General features: G+C 49.5%; 1 protein-coding gene across 2 annotated transcripts in view; it reads right to left on the bottom strand.

Annotated features, from left to right (window-relative positions):
• Positions 1–22,856, bottom strand: part of LOC137371492 (collagen alpha-2(IV) chain-like) — a 288,991-nt gene that overhangs the window by 187,375 nt on the left and 78,760 nt on the right. For both annotated transcript variants that reach the window (XM_068034179.1, XM_068034180.1), the window contains exon 3: positions 14,549–14,603. In XM_068034179.1, coding sequence (XP_067890280.1) covers positions 14,549–14,603 — 55 coding nt within the window. The remainder of the gene's footprint in view (positions 1–14,548; positions 14,604–22,856) is intronic.

The raw sequence follows: 22,856 nt of genomic DNA on the forward strand, positions 1-22,856 counted from the left end.
CTGAATCACCATACAGTTAGTAGTGAAACACTAACCATGTCTACGTTAATTAACATCGATGCAACTTCTTACTCCTAACATAGCTTGATTACGTCATAGTAAAGTCTATTACTGATGGTGTAAGGATCACGCAGACACTGAACAAAGTAAAATTCCTGCAACCAATTTGCTAACAGCCTACAGCATTTCCATGTTTAAAATGTAATTATTCTTTGAACTTCATTGCACTCATGTTAACTTGCTATCCATTGACTCCTTTCTTGTCAGGACAGTCAGTCTATTGAGTACCAAAGCTCAATGTACAAAGTGCTATTGATAACCAATAAAGACAAAATCGCACAGAACAGACCTTCAGAGCAGATTTTTCTAACTGTGACAGCCTCTTCCTTTCACAAGACAGACTCAATGAGCCTTAATTGGATTATGCTGATACATTACAAGTTTGATACCAAATCAACAGAAGGGAAGGGATTGAGGTTCCACTCCTCCAGATTTCCCCAAGAATCAGATGGTTTCAATGTGTTATTTGTAAAGTACATTGTACCATCAATTATCAATTATTATAGTTTCAAACCAGTGTAAAAAGATATGGAGGCAATGGAGAAGGTGCAAAAAAGATTGATGAGGATCATACCAGAACTGAGAGGTTATATCAGTCAGGAAGACTGAACAGGCTGGGGCTCTTTTCTCTAAAGATGACTGAGGAGGTGACCTAATAGAGGTCTTTAAAATTATGAAGGTGTTTGATCGCGTAGACAGAGAGATGTTTCCACTTGTGAGGGAGGCCAAAACTAGGAACCATAATTATAAGATAGTCACTAATAAATCCAATAGGGAATTCAGGAGAAACCTCTTTCCCCAGAGAGTGGTGAGAATGTGGAACTCGCTACCACTGGGAGTGGTTGAGGTGAATAGTATCGATACATTTAAGGGGAAGCTGGATAAACACATGAGGGAGAAAGGAATAGAATGGAGCATAATCACCAGCATAGACCAGTTGGGCCAAATGGCCTGTGCTCTATACTCTGTGTAATTCTATGTTACCCTGTTCACACCAGGACTTGCTCTGAAAAACATAAATCTGAAGAAAAGAAAGATTTTTTATATACAGATTGAACCTTATTAAATATTTATCAAAGCTTCCCGGATATCCCTTGTCTGTTCACATTGTGAATGAACAAACTCATTGTTTCTTCCTCATTAGTTAAATCCCATGGGATGAAATTGAATACAATTACCCGATATCCTACTCTCCAAGAATGTTAATGTGGGAGCAGCTGGATTGCTGTCTGAAAGAGCCAGTACAGACTCGATGGGCCAAATGGCCTCCTTCTGTATCGCACTATTCTACGATTGTATTTCAATTAAGGAACTGTTCCCCTGATTAATATTAATGAGTTAATTATACCTACTCCCATTAATGTAAGTGGCTGAAGAATTTTAATTGGCTAATTTCTACTTTAGTTTTTCACCATTCATATTGCACCATATTTCTCCCCAATCACAATTATATTTCAAAACAGAATTCAACCAATCATATTTCGCCAAAGCAAAATTCAACCAATCAGCTTCCACAATGATTAAATTCTTCACGAGAGAGCTGCTGTGACAGTTTCTCACCTCCGTCACTACCTTTCCCTAAAAATAGTCCTGGACACCCTGCAGGGTAACTCAGATTATTAACACTGCCGGATTGGCTGGGAGTTTCCTGGATTGAGGCTTGGATCTGCAGCTGCAGCCTGGGAGATCATTTCCCCCATGGCCCTGCCCCCACCCTATAATTTCACCAACTGCCGCTGCAGGGAAGCCTCCTGCTCCGTGCTGTCACTTGCCCCCGACACCACCACCACCCCTTCCCCACCAGCCCTGCCTATCTCTGTAACCTCCTCCTACAACCCTTCGACATCTTGGTCCTCTTTCAACCCTGGCCTCTTGCTCATTCTTGAGTTGCTTCATCCCAGCATTGGTGGCCGTGCCTTCAGCCAGGCCCTACACTCCAGAATTTCCTAAACCTCTCCACCACCTTCTTCTCCTTTAAGACCTTCTTTGCAGCTCACCTCTTTGACCTGGTTTTTGGTCACCCCCTCCCGACATCACCTTCTCAGTCCCAGTGGTTGTTTTTGTCTGATTGTATCTCCATGAAGTGCCCTGGATCATTTTTAAGGTGCTACAGAAATGCAAGTTCCTGTTGTTGTTCGACTCCATCTCGAACTGTTCTCCCCCTGACAGCCAGCTCATAATTCTCTGCTGTCACAGGAGACAATGTCCTTGAATGGTGCCACTAACCAGACTCACTACACCACTACAGGGCAAAATAACTTTGTAATTGCACCATCGTGAGAGGAAATCTGGCACAAGAAGTCTCACTCCACAAGCCTTCCAAACCAGTTTTGCTTCACGGTACATCCATGTCAAAGGTCAGGAGCCACATATTTCATTGATTCATTCTCACTGTCTGGTATCTATTGGACGGTATATTCTGACCATAAAAGGAGATACAAGCATAACATGGATTATTAATATTCGGGAGTTGTGTTGAACTGGGAGCCTTGCCATGGACTGGGACCAATCAGAACACAGGCACCTCCACTAAATATTTACATCTGTTGTGAATTCTTTCCTTACCGGTAGCTTTTGGGCAACAGAATGTTGGGACAGTCCAAAGTAAATACACAGACCAACATGAGCGAGCTTCTGACAGAAGGAATTATTAGCACTGGGCTCTCATTAGTCTGCGTTACTTTGAATCATTGCTGTTTTAGGAGATGTTACTGGAGAGGACCAATTGCCTGATTCAATTTGTGTACAACTGAATCCCTCTTAGTTCACAGTGGAAAAACTTACAAGGGCCACATTATTCACATTTTCATTCATTTCGCAATTAAAGATACAGAGTGTTACATCTTTTTAAAAAACAGATAATCCTCTTCGTCTTAAGACACCCCTCGTTCCTGATACAAAATCCTGTGAAAATGCTCAGTAGCCAGAATGACAGTGGAAAAAAACTCTGACACAGAAATTCTGCTGGAAAACTTTGATAAAAGTAACAGAAGGGAAGCAGTCTGAGCTGAGATTTTCCGGCCCTATGGGGACAGGTTGAGAGGTGGGAGGGACAGCAATATGGTGGGGGACAGCATTGGGAGGGGAGCTTGGCATCTTTCCGCCACCATGGCATATTGTCAGCATGTGGGCACCTCAGCGGCTCGGCCAGGCTGCTTAAGGGCCCAATTAAGGGCCACTTCCTGCCCCTGCAGTCATTTTTCCCATGTCGGGAAGGCGTTCTGCCACGTGGTGAGACTGCCAGATAAATCCTGATGGCCTCCCAGCCAGTTCCAGGCCCGGGGGGGATGGGGGGGGGGAGCGGATTCCCTCCTTTATGGTTGCTTCATGACTCACGGAGGGGCCCCTGGCGGCATCGGCTGCCCCCATGGCAACGGCCCTGCTGGTGCACCACAACCACCCCTCCTCTGATCATTGGGGCCTGCCTGACCGGCTCCAACTTCCCCACAAAAACCTACCGGCTCTTCAAAGGGTGTCTCGCCATTGAGGCGCCCTCATCCTGGAGCTGCAGCCTTCGCAGTGGTACCACTAGCAGTCGTGCTGCCAAGGCTGCTGAGCTGCCAGCCCTCTGATTGGGCCAGCGGCTCTACGGGGAGGACCACAGTCCTCAGTTGGACGTCGGCCCCGGTAGGGGCTTCTTAATTGGCTGCTGCCAGCAAGATGCTGCCCCGGGGTCCCATCACCCACTGGAGCGGGGTTGACTCCTGCTTTCAGCCCTAGCGGTGCGACTTGATCTACCACAGAAAAGTTCAGCCCCATGTGTGTGACTATATATTAAATGAAAAGATTAGTCAAGGATTATATGGAACCTTTAATAACAGATGTGGGGACCATTGCAAATGAAAATAAAGAAATGGCAGACTGGTTGAATAATTATTTTATACCAATCTTCACATTGCAGGAAGAGGGTATAGTACCTGACATTCCAAGGAAACTAATAATGAATCAAGGACTGGAATATTAACATAAGCAAGAAAACAGTATCAAACAATGGCACTAAAGACTGACAAACCCCCAGAACCTGACTGTTTCTACCTCAGGGATTTAAAGGAATTGGCTGAGGAAATTGCAGAGGCTTTAGCAAAAACGAGGGCAGCACAGTGGTGCAGTGGTTAGCACCACAGCCTCACAGCTCCAGTGACCTACAAAATGCACTGCAGCAATGCACCAAGGCTCCTTAGACAGCACCTTCCAAACCCACGACCTCTACCAACTAGAAGGACAAGGGCAGCAAATACATGGGAACACCACCACCTGCAAGTTCCCCTACAAGTCACACACCATCCTGACTTGGAACTATATCACCGTTCCTTCACTGTCGCTGGGTCAAAATCCTGGAATTCCCTTCCTAACAGCACTGTGGGTGTACCTATCCCAAATGGACTGCAGCGGTTCAAGAAGGCAGCTCACCACCACCTTCTCAAGGGCAATTAGGGATGGGCAATAAATGCTGGCCTGGCCAGCGACGCCCACATCCTATGAATGAATAATAAAAAAAAAGTACTGGGTACTGCCTGTGCGGAGTTTGCAAGTTCTCCCTGTGTCTGCGTGGGTTTCCGCCGGGTGCTCCTGTTTCCTCCCACAGCCAAAGACTTGCAGGTTGATAGGTAAATTGGCCATTGTAAATTGCCCCTAGTGTAGGTAGGTGGTAGGGAAATTGAGGGAAGGTGGGGATGTGGTAAGAATATGGGATTAATGTAGGATTAGTATAAATGGGTGGTTGATGGTTAGCACAGACTCGGTGGGCCGAAAGGCCTGTTTCAGTGCTGTATCTCTAAATAAATAAATAAAATAAAATCTTCGAAAGCCTGATTCAGGAATTCTTGCTTTCGAATGGAAAATTGCAAATGTGACTTCTTCATTTAAGCAAGGTGAGAAAGAGAAACCAGGGAATTATAGACTGCTTAGTCTGACATCTGTTGTGGGGAAGTGATTGGAATATATAATTAAAGACAGAGTGACTAAGCACTTAGAGAAATTCAAGCAGATTAGAGACAGGCAACATGGATTTGTAAAGGGTAGGCAATGCCTAATGAACTTAATGGAATTTTTGAGGAAGTAACTAAAGTAAGGGACAAGGGAATGTCTATGGAAGTAGTTTATATGAACTTCCACATTCGATCAGGATCCATATAATTAACTGTTAACTAACATTAAAGTTCATGGATTTGAAGGCAAGTGATTGACCTGGTTAGGAGATTGGTTAGTGGTAGGAGACAGAGAGTGGGGATAATGGATATGTACTCAAATCGGAAGGAAGTGACTAGTGGTGTCCCACAAAGATCAGTGTTGTGACCTCAACTAAATTTATTCATGACTTAAATAACACAATAGAGAGCCACATATCCAAGTTTACTGCAGGCACAAAGATTAATGTTTTAGTAAATAGTGTAGAAGGGGCATACAATTAAAGAAAGACATTGATAGATTAAGTGAATGGGCAAAACTATTGATTTCAATGCTTGTAAATGTAAGGTCATCTGTTTTGGACCAGAAAAGGATAGACCCAAGTATTATGCCAATTGTGGAAAGCTAGGGACATTGGAGTTGCAAAGAGGTTTAGGCATCTATGTATACAGGTAAGTAAAATGTAGATGACAAGTATAAAAAAACTAAAAGGCTAAAGAATGTTATCCTTTATAATCAGAAGGCTAGAATATAGAAAGGAGGAGGTTTTGCTACAGCTATACAAAACCCAGGTTAGACAATATCTGGAGCACTGTGTACAGTTCAGGACACCACACCTTAGAAAGGATATATTGGCCTTGGAACGAGTGCAGTGCAGATTCACCAGAATGTTACCAGGGCTCCAAGGATTAGATTGTGCGGAGAGTTTACATAAACTGGATAAGGGCGAGAAAAATGTATCCAACGTTGCCCTCATCCTGATGACCACCTTCGTGTGCGGCTGCATCAAGCTGTGCGTAGATCCCCAGTACGCAAACACCAAGTGTCACTACGTGTTGAGGTTCTATCTGTCCCCGTTGTTGCGAAGGATGGGCCTGGTCACATTGCCTCGGAACGCTCCATGCAGTTGGACCGTGCCGTACCACCTATCCTTCATGGAAAAGTTTCTGCGGAAAAACACCTTTAACCACCAATCCATCAGGCAGTGGTCTGCACGGAATATCCTCAAGGCCCTATGGGAAAAGGAGATGGTGGATCCTGTCGGATGGTTCCCCGAGCAGACTGCCAAAGTCATTTGGCAGAATGCCTCATCACCAGAACTTTCAAACAAGCACCAAGATGTAGCTTGGCTGGTGGTGAGAAGAGCCCTCCCCGTCAGATCCTTCCTGCACGCCCGGAGTCTCACCCTGTCTGCACACTGCCCTCGAGGGGGCTGTGGTGGGCAAGAGACTGTTACCCACCTCCTTCTGGAATGTGTCTTTGCAAAGCAGGTGTGGAAAGAGATGCAGTGGTTTTTGTCGAGGTTCATCCCAAGCAGCTCTGTAACACAGGAGTCTTGCTCTACGGGTTGTTCCCAGGGACGCACACCGAGATAAACATCAATTGCTGCTGGAAGACTATCAATTCGGTGAAGGACGCCCTTTGGTCTGCCTGAAACTTGCTGGTCTTCCAGCGCAAAGAGTTGTCCACGACCGAGTGTTGCAGACTGGCACATTCCAAGGCCCAGGACTACGTGCTGAGGGACGCACTAAAGCTTGGGGCAGCCGCGGCAAAGGCTCAATGGGGAAAGACCACCGTGTAAGGTCCCTCCCACCAAGGTGAACTGAGGGGCTGGAACCATGGGAAACCCCTCAGGCTGTATCCAGAAAATATGGGTTTGCTGTAAAATGTACATGGCATGTAAAATGAAATGGAAGGGTTGTGAGGCAACTCACTCCTGTGTTGAAGGAAACTGATCTCCTTTGCACTCTTTGTATTGTCAAGTTGGTGCTGTTTTGAACCGTTTTGTAATGTATTTTTTACAGATTTTTATGAATAAGGTACATTTTGGGAAAAAAAAGTTTACTTAAACTCGGATTATTTCAGTTTCTCTTGTATTTCTGCAGGAAGCCTGTTTACCTGAGAGTCAGTTTCCATTGTCCAGCCAGCCCCAGAGGACCTCAGCATTTCAAACTTATGTCAGTTGAGCTGGGAAGTTAGGTCAGATTGATGCTACCACAAGGAAACTTCAGTTAAAGTCTATTTAAAGAGAGAGGGAATGGCATCTTTGATCATTTAATGTACTGAATACAATAATGAAGTGTATGATTGTTTTATATTGTTTACTGTTCATGGGCTGGTAAGGCTTGCTCTGAATTATAGGAAATGTGAGATCCATCTACAAGAGACATTAGTGAACCCAAGAATATACCCAATGCCAAACGGTATCAGTGTTGACCAGTTTAGCAAAATCTCGAAGTCTGGAAAGCTGCAAAAATCATTCAAGCTGTTTTCTTGTGGATATGATGTGATCTGAATTGTCACAGATTTGTAATAAAGTCCCACGTCACCTCTTATTCTGTGCATTTTATTCTTTAGGGTCCCCATGTTATGCAGTTATTTGTAATTATAGGGGAGACTTTGCACTCTCTTTGCAGAGCTGCACACTCTGAGTGCATGTTGGAATATCCAAAGAGGTGGGTCATGAGCAGATCACAGCCTGCCCAATTCTCAGTTGAAATAATGAGCAGAAGATCAGATGAGTTTCAGACAGGAGCAGTATGGTCTCTGCCCAGTCTTCAGATACCTTCTGTTTCCATGTGCTGCTCGACAAGTATCCATAAGTAGGGACTAAGTGTGGAGACCAACCTACTTTATCAATCACTACACAGATTAGGAGAATTGATAAACCTGCTAGTGGATGGCTTGACAATCTTTTGTTTCTGATCACATAAGAAATAGGAGCAGGAGTAGGCCATTCAGCCCCTTGAGCCTGCTCCCCCATTCAATAAAATCATGGCTGATCTTCTACATCAACTTCGCTTTCCTGTCCTATCGCTTGATTCCCTTCGTGTCCAACAATCTACCAATCTCAGTCTTGAATATACTCAATGACTGAGCATCCACTGCTCTCTGGGGTAGAGAATTCCAAAGATTCACAACCCTCTGAGTGAATGCTGCTTCTGCAACTGAATCTCAGGATTGGTGCCTCATACATTCCATGTATCGCATTCATGTCCCGTATTCCACATTCCACATTGAGCATCTTACATTTCACAGTCTACAATCAGCTGCAGATCCCTGACTGTAAGGAGCAGTTTTCCAACGTTGCAATTGTGATGTGGGACTGGGGTACATAAGATATGAAAAATAATCTTACCTCATTTTATTCAAACAAATTAAAACAAAAAGTGCTGGCTGACTGATAAAGAATTGAATCAGTTATTTCAGGTTGTGGCTAACATTGCAGCTTTTAGAACCTGTAATTCACAATGTTCTTCGGCTAAGAGTGGGTGTTATTTATTGGAAAATGGCTGGGAGATCCAACAAGACAGATCTGGGCCCAATTAGTGTTTTATATGCACTTCTGGAAACTTTTTCTCAATCCCAATTGCAGCTTATTGCAAAATTAATATTAAGTTGCAATGATATAATTTTGATATTTATGAAATCTCCTGACATGTATCAATGAATCATAAAATGGTTACAGCATAGGAGGCCATTCAGCCCATTGTGTCCATGCTGACTCTCTACAACAGCAATTCACCTAGTCCCACTCCCCCTTTTCCTAGCATTGCTGCAAATTCTTTCTATTCAGATAATTATATCCAATTCCCTTTTGAAAGCCATGATGGATTCTGCCTCTACCACACTTTCAGGCAGTGCATTCCAGACCCTAACCACTTGCTGCGTAAAAAGGTTTTTTCCTCGTGCCGCCTCTGGTTCTTTTGCCATTCACCTTAAATTGGTGCCCTCTGGTTCTCCACCCTTCCACCAATGGGAACAGTTTCTCCACATCTACTCTGTCCAGACCCCTCTATCAAATCTCCTCCTGAGAGAAAAGAAGATTAAGAGAACAGCCTCAACTTCTCCAATCTATCCTGGTAACTGAAGTTCCTCATCCCTGCAACTATTCGCATAAATCTTTTCTGCATCCTCTCTAATGCCTTCACATCCTTCCTAAAGTGTGGTGCCCAGAATTGGATACAATACTCCAGTTGAGGCCGAGCCAGTGTTTTATTAAAGTTCCACTGTAACTTCTTTGCTTTTGTACTCTATGCCTCTATTTATGAAGCCTACGATCCCGGATGCCTTTATAACCGCTCTCTCAACCTGCCCTGCCACCTTCATATACCCCAAGGTCTCTCTGATCCTGCACCCCTTTTGGAATTGTATCCATTATTTTCTATTGTCTCTCCTCACTCTTCCTACCAAAATGTATCACTTTACACTTCTCTGCATTAAATTTCATCAGCAACATGTCTGCCCATTCCACCAGCCTATCCTGAGGTCTATCACTATCCTCCTCACAGTTCACAATACTTCCAAGTTTTGTGTCACCCCCAATTTTTGAAATTGTGCCCTGCATACCCCAAGACTTGATCATTAATATAGATCAAGAAAACCACTGCATGTTTTCCTGCAGTCCAAAGCACAACTGTTCACCACTAACTCTCTGTTTCCTGTCACTCAGCCAATTCTGTATCCTAGCTGCCACTATCCCTTTAATTCCATGGACTTCACTTTTGCCACAAGCTTGTTATGTGGCACATTATGAAACACCTTTTGGAAATTGATGTATACCACATCAACTGCAGTCCACTCATCAACCCTTTCTGTTACTTTGTCAAAACACTCAAGCAAGTTCGTTAATTTGCCCTTACAAACCTATGCTGGCTTTCCTTAATTAATCCACATTTGTCAAAGTGACTTAATTTTGTCCCGGATTATTGTTTCTAAAATCTTTCCCAGAACTAAGGTTAAACTGACTGGCCTGTAGTTTCTGGGTTTATCTCTGCATCCTTTTTTGAACTAGTAGATTGAACAATAAGATTGCATAATCTTCCAGCCAATGTAAAATGGGCCTGAGATATACTGAGGTTCATTTAAAGAATATTTGATAAGGTATACACAGGCACTTTCCAGTGTCTTTTGCAGTATATGTTGTGCTGCTCCCCTTTCCTCGCCAGATCTACTGGTGCCACAGTGGGTTCCGCTATGGGAAGTCCCCTGTGCCTTTGCATTCCAGGAGAAAGGAACCAAGGACCAATGGAAAGATTTCCGGCAGGCCATGCTGAACCCAGAGGTTCCAATTCCACTGCAGAATCGATAAACTAAGGCACATTTGTCACAGAGCTATTGCATGAGAGGGCCAAACCAGGGGATCAAAGCTTAGACCATTCTGCTTTGCTGATCAATATACAGTAAATGAATGCATTATTTAATGAATAATTATAATGTAATATTCAGTATATATGTTCTGTGCTCCCCCAATTCTGTCCTTTTACCATCGCTCCACCTTTGGCAGCTGGGCCTTCAGCTGCCTAGACCCTAAGCTCTGGAAGTCCCTCCTTAAACTTTCAAACCTCTCCTCCTCTCCACCTCTCTCCTCCCTTAAGATGCTCCTTAAAACCGACCTCTTTGACCAAGCTTTTGGTCACCTCCGATCTCCTTAAGTGGCTCAGGGTCAAATTTTGTTTGTTAACATTTCTGTGAATCAGCTATGTTAAAGAAGTTATATAAATGCAAATTGTTGTATGATGAATTAACTTGAATAACTGATATGAATATATATGAAATAAACATGTATATAAGGTGCTAAATGACACTATTTTGCTGTAATAATAATGACTATGTGGACATCACAGCCTTGTTTACCTGCATTGCTGTTGCTATAAACACTCAGTTAATATAGGGTAAAATTCCTGACTGTACAGTCCTGGGCCAGCATTTTACTGAGTTCCCAATGTCAGGCTCCATGGTGGGGGTGGTGGGGGCGGGGGGGGGGGGTGGTTAGCGGGAAGATCGTTCTGGCAGTGGCTCACCACGGAGCCGGACATCGGGGGTGCCAGGCCCGATCTTCAATAAAATCAACTACGATCCTACCTTTAGGCCACGATCTCCCGAGTGGCGGCCGGAACTCAGGCGCCTTCACTTTGCCGCCCAGGGAAAGCAGGTGCTATCGTGGTGGGGAAAGGGGGGAATTTATGATTTTTAGTGAAGTGAGGTGGGGGGCAGGGGGCTCTAATGCAAATTACTACCAGTGTAGGGGAGGGTGGGAAGGGGAGACCTCTGCACTTTGGTTTGTGGCGGGGAAGGTCAAGTGTTGAAGGTAAGTGTTTTGAGGTGGGGAGAGAGCAAATGTTGAATTTAATTGTTATTGGTGGGGGGGGGAGGGGCGATAGATTTATTGGTGGTAGATTGGGGGGGGGTAGCCTTTAAAAATGGCACCAGCGCCTGCGGACATGCGGCTAACGCCATTTTGGGCGATGGAGAGCCCGCCCGCACCACATGATTGGGGGTGGGGGGGTGGGGGACGGCAGCCTGACTGGCTCATTTATACTGGGCCACCACGCGGTAGATCAGGGCAGCATGGTGGCACGCAGTCTGCACTTGTGGGTCACCATTTCTTTCACCCGCTGCCGCTCCCGGCAGCAGCAGAATATAATTCAGTCCCTGGTGTGTAGCCTCATTTGAAAGGAGTGCATGAAGTGAGCACTGCCCTGTCAGAGGGTCAGTACTGAGGGAGTGCTGCACTGTCGGAGGGTCAGTACTGAGGGAGTGCTGCACTGTCGGAGGGTCAGTTCTGAGAGGGTGCTGCATTGTTGGAGGGTCAATACTGACAGAGTGCCGCACTGTTGGAGGGTTTGTACTGAGGGAATGCTGCACTGAGAGAGGGTCAGTACTGAGGGAATGCTGCACTGTCAGAGGGTCAGTACTGAGAGGGTGCTGCATTGTTGGAGGGTCAGTACTGAGGAAGTGCTGCACTGTCGGAGGGTCAGTACTGAGGGAATGCTGCACGGTCAGAGGGTCAGTACTGAGGGAATGCTGCACTGTCAGAGGGTCAGTACTGAGAGGGTGCTGCATTGTTGGAGGGTCAGTACTGAGGGAGTGCTGCACTGTCGGAGGGTCAGTACTGAGGGAATGCTGCACTGTCAGAGGGTCACTACTGAGGGAATGCTGCACAGTCAGAGGGTCAGTACTGAGGGGGTGCTGCACTGTTAGAGGGTCAGTACTGAGGGAGTGCTGCCCTGTCGGAGGGTCAGTACTGAGGGAGTGCTGCACTGTCGGAGGGTCAGTACTGAGGTAGTGCTGCACTGTCGGAGGGTCAGTACTGAGGTAGTGCTGCACTGTCGGACGTGCATCTTGGGCTGTGTTTATGAAGATTTCCTGATTTATGTCCCCTGTGAGTGAAATGCTGTGTTGACAATCTGAACATTTATTCTTAAACATTTCCTTTAATTAAAGCAGTTTCTGAACCGACAAGAACAACAACAACCTATATTTCTGTAGTACCTTTCATGTCATAAAATGCCCCAAGATTCTTCACAGGAGCGTTATTAAACAAAATGTGACACCGAGCCATATAAGGAGATATTCGGACAGGTGACCAAAAGCTTGGTTAAGGAGGGAGGTTTTAAGGAGCGAGTTAAAGGAGGAGAGCGAGGTGGTGAGGTTTTGAGAGGGAATTCCAGAGCTCGGGGCCCAGGCAGCTGAAGGCACGGCTGCCAATGGAAATCAGGGATGCTCAAGAAGCCAGAATTAGAGGAGCGCAGATATCTCGGAGCGTTGTGGGGCTGGAGGGAGTTACAGAGATAGAGAGGGTCGAGGCCCTGGAGAGATTTGAAAACAAGGATGAGAATTTTAAAATCAAGATGTTGCTTGACCGGGAGCTAACGTAGGTCAGCGAGCATGGGGGGATAGGGAAGCAGGGGTGTGTGTTGAGACACAGGTAGTAGAGTTTTGGATGACCTCAAGTTTACAGAGGGTAGAATGTGGGAGACCAGGCAGGAGTGTGTTGGAATAGTCAATTCTAGAGATAACGAAGGAATGAACAAGGGTTTCAGCAGCAGATGAGCTGAGACAGGGGTGAGGTTGAGTGACGTTATGGAGGTGGAAATAAAATAGGCGGCCTTAGTGATGGCGTGAATATGTGGTTGGAATCTCACCTCAAGGCCAAATGTGACACTAAGGTTGTGAACAGACTGGCTTAATCTCAGACCGTTGCCAGGGACAGGAATGGAGTCGGTAACTAGGGAATGGAGTCTGAAGCAGGGACTGAAAACAATGGCATGGAATTTAAGCAGCCCTTGACATTGTGATCCGTGACAAGTGGGGCCTGAAGGTGATTCCGGATGAGGCCCGCCACAGCTCTTGACACTAGCTGGCAGAGCCGCCACAGCCCTCGACGCTGGCAGGGCCCGGCCCGAACCTCCCAGCGGTGGCGAGGCTCCGTGCAGGACCCCCCAACCACTGATCGACGGGAACAGAATTTGAATATTTAAATCAATAAAGTTAATTAATTTAAATATACTCACCTGCAACCCTCTGGCTTCAGATCCCCATCGGGGGAATTGAGGTGCTACACTTGTGGGGAGGGGGGAGGAGGTAGTTTTATCAGTGCGGGAGGGGGGGGTGGTGGAAAGGGGGTTAGAAATGTAATTATGTAATTCTGGGGGGGGAATATCTCTTTAAATATTTAAATATCCCGGCAGGGCTGACTGCCCTTTAAAAATGGCATCAGTGCCTGTGCACAGCCAGCTGGGGGGTCAGACAGCCCCCCCTCCACGTGATTTGCGGGAGGGTGGGTGCGCACCGGCTATTTAAATGAGCCCCTGCACTTAAGATCGCGACAGCTCTTTGGCGTGCGGACCCATGATCGGTGGCAAGCTCATGGAATCCAGCCCAATGGCTTCAGTCTTCACAATATTTAATTGGAGGAAATTTCTGCTGATCCAGCACTGGATGTCGGATAAACATTCTGAATAATTTAGAGACAGTGAAGGATTGAGAGCAATGGCGGCAAGGTGGAGCTGAGTGTCGTCAGCTACGGGCAGGTTGAGAAGGATGAGGAGGGAGAGTTTACCTTTATCACTGTCACATCGGATGTTATTTGTGACTTTGATGAGGGCCGTTTCGGTCCTGCAGCAGGGGTAGAAACCTGACTGGAGGGATTCACACATGGAGTTCAGGGAAAGATGGGCACGACTTGGAAGACGACAACACACTCAAGGACTTTGGAGAGGAAAGAGAGGTTGGAGACGGGATGTTAGTTTACAAGGGCAGGAGGGAAAACAATAGTTTTTTTCTGGAGAGGGGTGATGACAGCAGATTTAAAGGAGAGAGGGACATCACCTGAAGAGAGAGAACGGTTTACAATATTGGCTAACATGGAGAGTAGGGGGGAAAGTCGGGTGATCAACAGTTTAGTGGGAATAGGATTGAGGGAACGGGAGATGGGTCTCATGGACAAGATGAACTCGGAGAGGGCATGAGGGAAGATTGGAGAGAAACTAGAGACAGATTTGAGTTCAGGCCTAGGGTGGGGGGAGGATTAGAGGAAGCTTGGGCAAAGAAGACAAATGGAAGTTTTATTACTTACAGATAGAACTGTGTCAGCCAATAGCAATAGGACGAGTAATCGCAATAATAGATACCTGCAAAATAAACAGACATGTTTAAACCTCCATTTAAAGAGAACTCACGCATCATAAAGGATTGTCACACAATATTCAACATCTTCAGTAAATGTGCAAGTCTTTTTCTTGTGGCTCTGTGGTGACAGACATCTTCTATTTCAGTAGTTTCCAGTCACCTGGAGAGGCTGCATCCAAACTCATTAAACCTTATTATCTGAAAATAGAGAACAAGAACACTCTTGGGCAGTAGAAGGAGGGTAAAATTAACTGCTGGGTACGGAGTGAGGGAGAACTAGGGAGACACAGGATAGAAATGGGAAGAGAAACATTAATATGGAGGGGGAAGGGTCAGCGGTGACGCAGGGAGTGTGGGGGAGGGATAGGAATTATTGGTGGGGGGGGAAGAATTTTTTGGTGGAGGAGTGTGTTTTGGGGGTAAGAAAGAGTGTCAGCATAACAGAAAGAATTGGAGGGTTAGAGAGTGAAAAGGGAGAAAAAAAGAAACACTTGCATTTCTATTGCGTTTTTCACGACTACCAGACCTCTCAAAGTGCTTTACAACAAATGAAGTACTTTTTGAAGGTAGTCATGTGTTGTAATGTAGGAAATGTGGCAACCAATTTGTGCACAGCAAGATCCCACAAACAGCAATTGGATAATGACCAGATACTCTGGGTGTAATTTAATTCCCCCTCGGGGGAGGGCTGGGAGGCTTGTGGTGGGGGGGGGGGTGGGCGCGTAGGGGAGGGAGTGCGGGGCAGCCGTAGCATTTGGAGGGAAGGTGGGGGCAGAGGACCCGTTGCTTTCCTGACCTCCCCCTACCCCCTGCCCCAATTAAGGCAGGGGAGGGGAATGTCAAAGATGGCCTTCCCGCTCAGGGGCCATGCTTGTCGTCACTGACATTTAACCAGCGATAGGGGGCCCTCTGCCATGTGGGAAGGCCACCCAGTAAAACCAGGTGGCCAGTGAGTGGGCTGGGGTTGAGCAGCCTTTCTGCTTGAGCAATCTGTGGCCTATGGAGGGCCCCCGGTGGTAAGGGCCTCGCTCGCTGAAAGAGCACCCACTGCCCTCCACAACAGCCATCCCTTCACCCTCCCCCATCCCCCAATCGCTGGGGCCTGCCTGACAGGTCCCGGTGAGCCAGCTGCACTCACCTGTCTCCTGGAACTTCATTCATGGCCTCTGCTCTGGACCTGCTCCTTCCTGATGGCACTGCCGGGACTGAAGAGTTGCTGGCCCTCTGATTGGCCAGGAGCTCTTGGAGGCAGGCTCTTAACCTTTAAAGGCACCGGAACCCCGACGACAGGAAGTAAACGTGCTGATGGCATTTAATCATGTCGGGGCTTCCGGCATTGGCCAGGGTGGGGTTGTCACTGGTCGGCGGACGGGGCCACCGCTGTGGCCATTAAATTCAGGGCTCTGCTTTCATGATGTTGATTGAGGGATGAATATTGACCAGGACACTGGGGAGAGCGTCCCTGCCCTTCTTCAAAACAGTGCCATGGGATCTTTTACATCCAGCTGACAGAGCAGGCGGGGCCTCAGTTTAACATCTTATGTGACAGACAGCACCTCGGACAAAGCAGGCCTCCCACAGTACTGCACTCAGAGTGTCAGCCTGGATTTTGGTGTCCAGAACCTGGAGTCAATATCATACCCAGAGAGAGGGAGAGAAGATTCTTTCAATGAGAGGGTGGGGAGTTGAATGGGGTACGGTGTGCGTGAGAGGGTGGGGAGGTGGATGGGGTACAGTGTGTGCGTGAGAGGGTGGGGAGTTGGATGGGGTACAGTGTGCGTGAGAGGGTGGGGAGTTGGACGGGGTACAGTGTGTGTGTGAGAGGGTGGGGAGTTGAATGGGGTACAGTGTGTGTCAGAGATTGTGGGGAGTTGGATGGGGTACAGTGTGTGCGTGAGAGGGTGGGGAGTTGGATGGGGTACAGTGTGTGCGTGAGAGGGTGGGGAGTTGGATGGGGTACAGTGTGTGCGTGAGAGGGTGGGGAGTTGGATGGGGTACAGTGTGTGTGAGAGAGGGTGGGCAGTTGGACGGGGTACAGTGTGTGTGAGATGGTGGGGACTTGGATGGGGTACAGTGTGTGTGAGAGAGGGTGGGGAGTTGGATGGGGTACAGTGTGTGTGAGATGGTGGGGACTTGGATGGGGTACAGTGTGTGTGAGAGAGGGTGGGGACTTGGATGGGGTACAGTGTGTGTGAGAGAGGGTGGGGAGTTGGATGGGGTACAGTGTGTGTGAGATGGTGGGGACTTGGATGGGGTACAGTGTGTGTGAGAGAGGGTGGGGAGTTGGATGGGGTACAGTGTGTGTGAGATGGTGGGACTTGGATGGGGTACTGTGTGTGTGAGATGGTGGGGACTTGGATGGGGTACAGTGTGTGTGAGAGGGTGGGGACTTGGATGGGGTACAGTGTGTGTCAGAGATTGTGGGGAGTTGGATGGGGTACAGTGTGTGTCGGAGAGGGTGGGGAGTGGGATGGGGTACAGTGTGTGTCAGAGATTGTGGGGAGTTGGATGGGGTACAGTGTGTGTATGAGAGGGTGGGGAGTTGGATGGGGTACAGTGTGTGCGTGAGAGGGTGGGGAGTTGGATGGGGTACAGTGTGTGTCGGAGAGGGTGGGGAGTTGGATGGGGTACAGTGTGTGTGAGAGAGGGTGGGGAGTTGAATGGGGTACTGTGTGTGTGAGAGGGTGTGGAGTTGAATGGGGTATAGTGTGTGTCGGAGAGGGTGGGGAGTGGGATGGGGTACAGTGTGTGTCAGAGATTGTGGGGAGTTGGATGGGGTACAGTGTGTGCGTGAGAGGGTGGGGAGTTGGATGGGGTACAGTGTGTGTGAGAGAGGGTGGGCAGTTGGACGGGGTACAGTGTGTGTGAGATGGTGGGGACTTGGATGGGGTACAGTGTGTGTGAGAGAGGGTGGGGAGTTGGATGGGGTACAGTGTGTGTGAGATGGTGGGGACTTGGATGGGGTACAGTGTGTGTGAGAGAGGGTGGGGAGTTGGATGGGGTGCAGTGTGTGTGAGATGGTGGGACTTGGATGGGGTACTGTGTGTGTGAGATGGTGGGGACTTGGATGGGGTACAGTGTGTGTGAGAGGGTGGGGACTTGGATGGGGTACAGTGTGTGTCAGAGATTGTGGGGAGTTGGATGGGGTACAGTGTGTGTCGGAGAGGGTGGGGAGTGGGATGGGGTACAGTGTGTGTCAGAGATTGTGGGGAGTTGGATGGGGTACAGTGTGTGTATGAGAGGGTGGGGAGTTGGATGGGGTACAGTGTGTGCGTGAGAGGGTGGGGAGTTGGATGGGGTACAGTGTGTGTCGGAGAGGGTGGGGAGTTGGATGGGGTACAGTGTGTGTGAGAGAGGGTGGGGAGTTGAATGGGGTACTGTGTGTGTGAGAGGGTGTGGAGTTGAATGGGGTATAGTGTGTGTCGGAGAGGGTGGGGAGTGGGATGGGGTACAGTGTGTGTCAGAGATTGTGGGCAGTTGGATGGGGTACAGTGTGTGTCAGAGATGGTGGGGAGTTGGATGGGGTATAGTGTGTGTCAGAGATGGTGGGGAGTTGGATGGGGTACAGTGTGTGTCGGAGTGGGTGGGGAGTGGGATGGGGTACAGTGTGTGTCAGAGATGGTGGGGAGTTGGATGGGGTACAGTGTGTGTCAGAGATGGTGGGGAGTTGGATGGGGTACAGTGTGTGTCAGAGATTGTGGGGAGTTGGATGGGGTACAGTGTGTGTCGGAGTGGGTGGGGAGTGGGATGGGGTATTGTGTGTGTCAGAGATGGTGGGGAGTTGGATGGGGTACAGTGTGTGTCAGAGATGGTGGGGAGTTGGATGAGGTACAGTGTGTGTCAGAGATTGTGGGGAGTTGGATGGGGTACAGTGTGTGTCAGAGATGGTGGGGAGTTGGATGGGGTACAGTGTGTGTCGGAGAGGGTGGGGAGTTGAATGGGGTATAGTGTGTGTCGGAGAGGGTGGGGAGTTGAATGGGGTATAGTGTGTGTCGGAGAGGGTGGGGAGTGGGATGGGGTACAGTGTGTGTCAGAGATGGTGGGGAGTTGGATGGGGTACAGTGTGTGTCGGAGTGGGTGGGAGTGGGATGGGGTACAGTGTGTGTCGGAGTGGGTGGGGAGTGGGATGGGGTATAGTGTGTGTGTGAGAGGGTGGGGAGTTGGATGGGGTACAGTGTGTGTGTGAGAGGGTGGGGGGTTGGATGGGATACAGTGTGTGCCGGAGTGGCTGCGGAGTGGGATGGGGTACAGTGTGTGTGTGAGAGGGTGGGGAGTTGAATGGGGTACAGTGTGCGTCGGAGAGGGTGAGGAGTTGAATGGGGTATAGTGTGTGCGTGAGAGGGTGGGGAGTTGGATGGGGTACAGTGTGTGCGTGAGAGGGTGGGGAGTTGGATGGGGTACAGTGTGTGTGAGAGAGGGTGGGCAGTTGGACGGGGTACAGTGTGTGTGAGATGGTGGGGACTTGGATGGGGTACAGTGTGTGTGAGAGAGGGTGGGGAGTTGGATGGGGTACAGTGTGTGTGAGATGGTGGGGACTTGGATGGGGTACAGTGTGTGTGAGAGAGGGTGGGGACTTGGATGGGGTACAGTGTGTGTGAGAGAGGGTGGGGAGTTGGATGGGGTACAGTGTGTGTGAGATGGTGGGGACTTGGATGGGGTACAGTGTGTGTGAGAGAGGGTGGGGAGTTGGATGGGGTACAGTGTGTTTGAGATGGTGTGGACTTGGATGGGGTACTGTGTGTGTGAGAGGGTGGGGACTTGGATGGGGTACAGTGTGTGTGAGAGGGTGGGGACTTGGATGGGGTACAGTGTGTGTGAGATGGTGGGGACTTGGATGGGGTACAGTATGTGTGAGAGGGTGGGGAGTTGGATGGGGTACAGTGTGTGAGAGAGGGTGGGGAGTGGGATGGGGTACAGTGTGTGTCGGAGAGGGTGGGGAGTTGGATGGGGTACAGTGTGTCAGAGATTGTTGGGAGTTGGATGGGGTAGAGTGCGTGTGTGAGAGGGTGGGGAGTTGTATGGGGTACAGTGTGTGCGTGAGAGGGTGGGGAGTTGGATGGGGTACAGTGTGTGTCGGAGAGGGTGGGGAGTTGGATGGGGTACAGTGTGTGTGAGAGAGGGTGGGGAGTTGGATGGGGTACTGTGTGTGTGAGAGGGTGTGGAGTTGAATGGGGTATAGTGTGTGTCGGAGAGGGTGGGGAGTGGGATGGGGTACAGTGTGTGTCAGAGATTGTGGGGAGTTGGATGGGGTACAGTGTGTGTCGGAGAGGGTGGGGAATGGGATGGGGTACAGTGTGTGTCAGAGATGGTGGGGAGTTGGATGGAGTACAGTGTGTGTCAGAGATGGTGGGGAGTTGGATGGGGTACAGTGTGTGTCAGAGATGGTGGGGAGTTGGATGGGGTACAGTGTGTGTCGGAGAGGGTGGGGAGTGGGATGGGGTACAATGTGTGTCAGAGATTGTGGGGAGTTGGATGGGGTACAGTGTGTGTATGAGAGGGTGGGGAGTTGGATGGGGTACAGTGTGTGCGTGAGAAGGTGGGGAGTTGGATGGGGTACAGTGTGTGTCGGAGAGGGTGGGGAGTTGGATGGGGTACAGTGTGTGTGAGAGAGGGTGGGGAGTTGAATGGGGTACTGTGTGTGTGAGAGGGTGTGGAGTTGGATGGGGTATAGTGTGTGTCGGAGAGGGTGGGGAGTGGGATGGGGTACAGTGTGTGTCAGAGATTGTGGATAGTTGGATGGGGTACAGTGTGTGTCAGAGATGGTGGGGAGTTGGATGGGGTATAGTGTGTGTCAGAGATGGTGGGGAGTTGGATGGGTTACAGTGTGTGTCAGAGATTGTGGGGAGTTGGATGGGGTACAGTGTGTGTCGGAGTGGGTGGGGAGTGGGATGGGGTACAGTGTGTGTCAGAGATGGTGGGGAGTTGGATGGGGTACAGTGTGTGTCAGAGATGGTGGGGAGTTGGATGGGGTACAGTGTGTGTCAGAGATTGTGGGGAGTGGGATGGGGTACAGTGTGTGTCAGAGATTGTGGGGAGTTGGATGGGGTACAGTGTGTGTCAGAGATGGTGGGGAGTTGGATGGGGTATAGTGTGTGTCAGAGATGGTGGGGAGTTGGATGGGGTACAGTGTGTGTCAGAGATTGTGGGGAGTTGGATGGGGTACAGTGTGTGTCGGAGTGGGTGGGGAGTGGGATGGGGTATAGTGTGTGTCAGAGATGGTGGGGAGTTGGATGGGGTACAGTGTGTGTCAGAGATGGTGGGGAGTTGGATGGGGTACAGTGTGTGTCAGAGATTGTGGGGAGTTGGATGGGGTACAGTGTGTGTCGGAGTGGGTGGGGAGTGGGATGGGGTATAGTGTGTGTCAGAGATGGTGGGGAGTTGGATGGGGTACAGTGTGTGTCGGAGAGGGTGGGGAGTTGAATGGGGTATAGTGTGTGTCGGAGAGGGTGGGGAGTTGAATGGGGTATAGTGTGTGTCGGAGAGGGTGGGGAGTGGGATGGGGTCCAGTGTGTGTCAGAGATGGTGGGGAGTGGGATGGGGTACAGTGTGTGTCGGAGTGGGTGGGGAGTGGAATGGGGTATAGTGTGTGTGTGAGAGGGTGGGGAGTTGGATGGGGTACAGTGTGTGTGTGAGAGGGTGGGGGGTTGGATGGGGTACAGTGTGTGTCAGAGATTGTGGGGAGTTGGATGGGGTACAGTGTGTGTCGGAGTGGGTGGGGAGTGGGATGGGGTATAGTGTGTGTCAGAGATGGTGGGGAGTTGGATGGGGTACAGTGTGTGTCAGAGATGGTGGGGAGTTGGATGGGGTACAGTGTGTGTCAGAGATTGTGGGGAGTTGGATGGGGTACAGTGTGTGTCAGAGATGGTGGGGAGTTGGATGGGGTACAGTGTGTGTCGGAGAGGGTGGGTAGTTGAATGGGGTATAGTGTGTGTCGGAGAGGGTGGGGAGTTGAATGGGGTATAGTGTGTGTCGGAGAGGGTGGGGAGTGGGATGGGGTACAGTGTGCGTCAGAGATGGTGGGGAGTTGGATGGGGTACAGTGTGTGTCGGAGTGGGTGGGAGTGGGATGGGGTACAGTGTGTGTCGGAGTGGGTGGGGAATGGAATGGGGTATAGTGTGTGTGTGAGAGGGTGGGGAGTTGGATGGGGTACAGTGTGTGTGTGAGAGGGTGGGGGGTTGGATGGGATACAGTGTGTGTCGGAGTGGGTGGGGAGTGGGATGGGGTATAGTGTGTGTCAGAGATGGTGGGGAGTTGGATGGGGTACAGTGTGTGTCGGAGAGGGTGGGGAGTTGAATGGGGTATAGTGTGTGTCGGAGAGGGTGGGGAGTTGAATGGGGTATAGTGTGTGTCGGAGAGGGTGGGGAGTGGGATGGGGTACAGTGTGTGTCAGAGATGGTGGGGAGTTGGATGGGGTACAGTGTGTGTCGGAGTGGGATGGGGTACAGTGTGTGTCGGAGTGGGTGGGGAGTGGGATGGGGTATAGTGTGTGTGTGAGAGGGTGGGGAGTTGGATGGGGTACAGTGTGTGTGTGAGAGGGTGGGGGGTTGGATGGGATACAGTGTGTGTCGGAGTGGGTGGGGAGTGGGATGGGGTATAGTGTGTGTGTGAGAGGGTGGGGGGTTGGATGGGGTACAGTGTGTGTGTGAGAGGGTGGGGAGTTGAATGGGGTACAGTGTGTGTCGGAGAGGGTGGGGAGTTGAATGGGGTATAGTGTGTGTCGGAGAGGGTGGGGAGTTGGATGGGGTACAGTGTGTGTAGGAGAGGGTGGGGAGTTGAATGGGGTATAGTGTGTGTCGGAGAGGGTTGGGAGTTGGATGGGGTGCAGTGTGTGTCGGAGAGGGTAGGGAGTTGGATGGGGTACAGTGTGTGTCGGAGTGGGTGGGGAGTTGGATGGGGTACAGTGTGTGTCGGAGAGGGTGGGGAGTTGGATGGGGTATAGTGTGTGTCGGAGTGGGTGGGGAGTGGGCTGGGGTACAGTGTGTGTCAGAGATGGTGGGGAGTTGGATGGGGTACAGTGTGTGTCGGAGAGGGTGGGGAGTTGGATGGGGTACAGTGTGTGTCAGAGATGGGGGGGAGTTGGATGGGGTACAGTGTGTGTGTGAGAGGGTGGGGAGTTGGATGGGGTACAGTGTGTGTCAGAGATGGGGGGGAGTTGGATGGGGTACAGTGTGTGTCGGAGAGGGTGGGGAGTTGGATGGGGTACAGTGTGCGTCGGAGATGGTGGGGAGTTGGATGGGGTACAGTGTGTGTCGGAG

This window comes from Heterodontus francisci, chromosome 6 (assembly GCF_036365525.1).
Source record: "Heterodontus francisci isolate sHetFra1 chromosome 6, sHetFra1.hap1, whole genome shotgun sequence".
NCBI lineage: Eukaryota > Metazoa > Chordata > Chondrichthyes > Heterodontiformes > Heterodontidae > Heterodontus > Heterodontus francisci.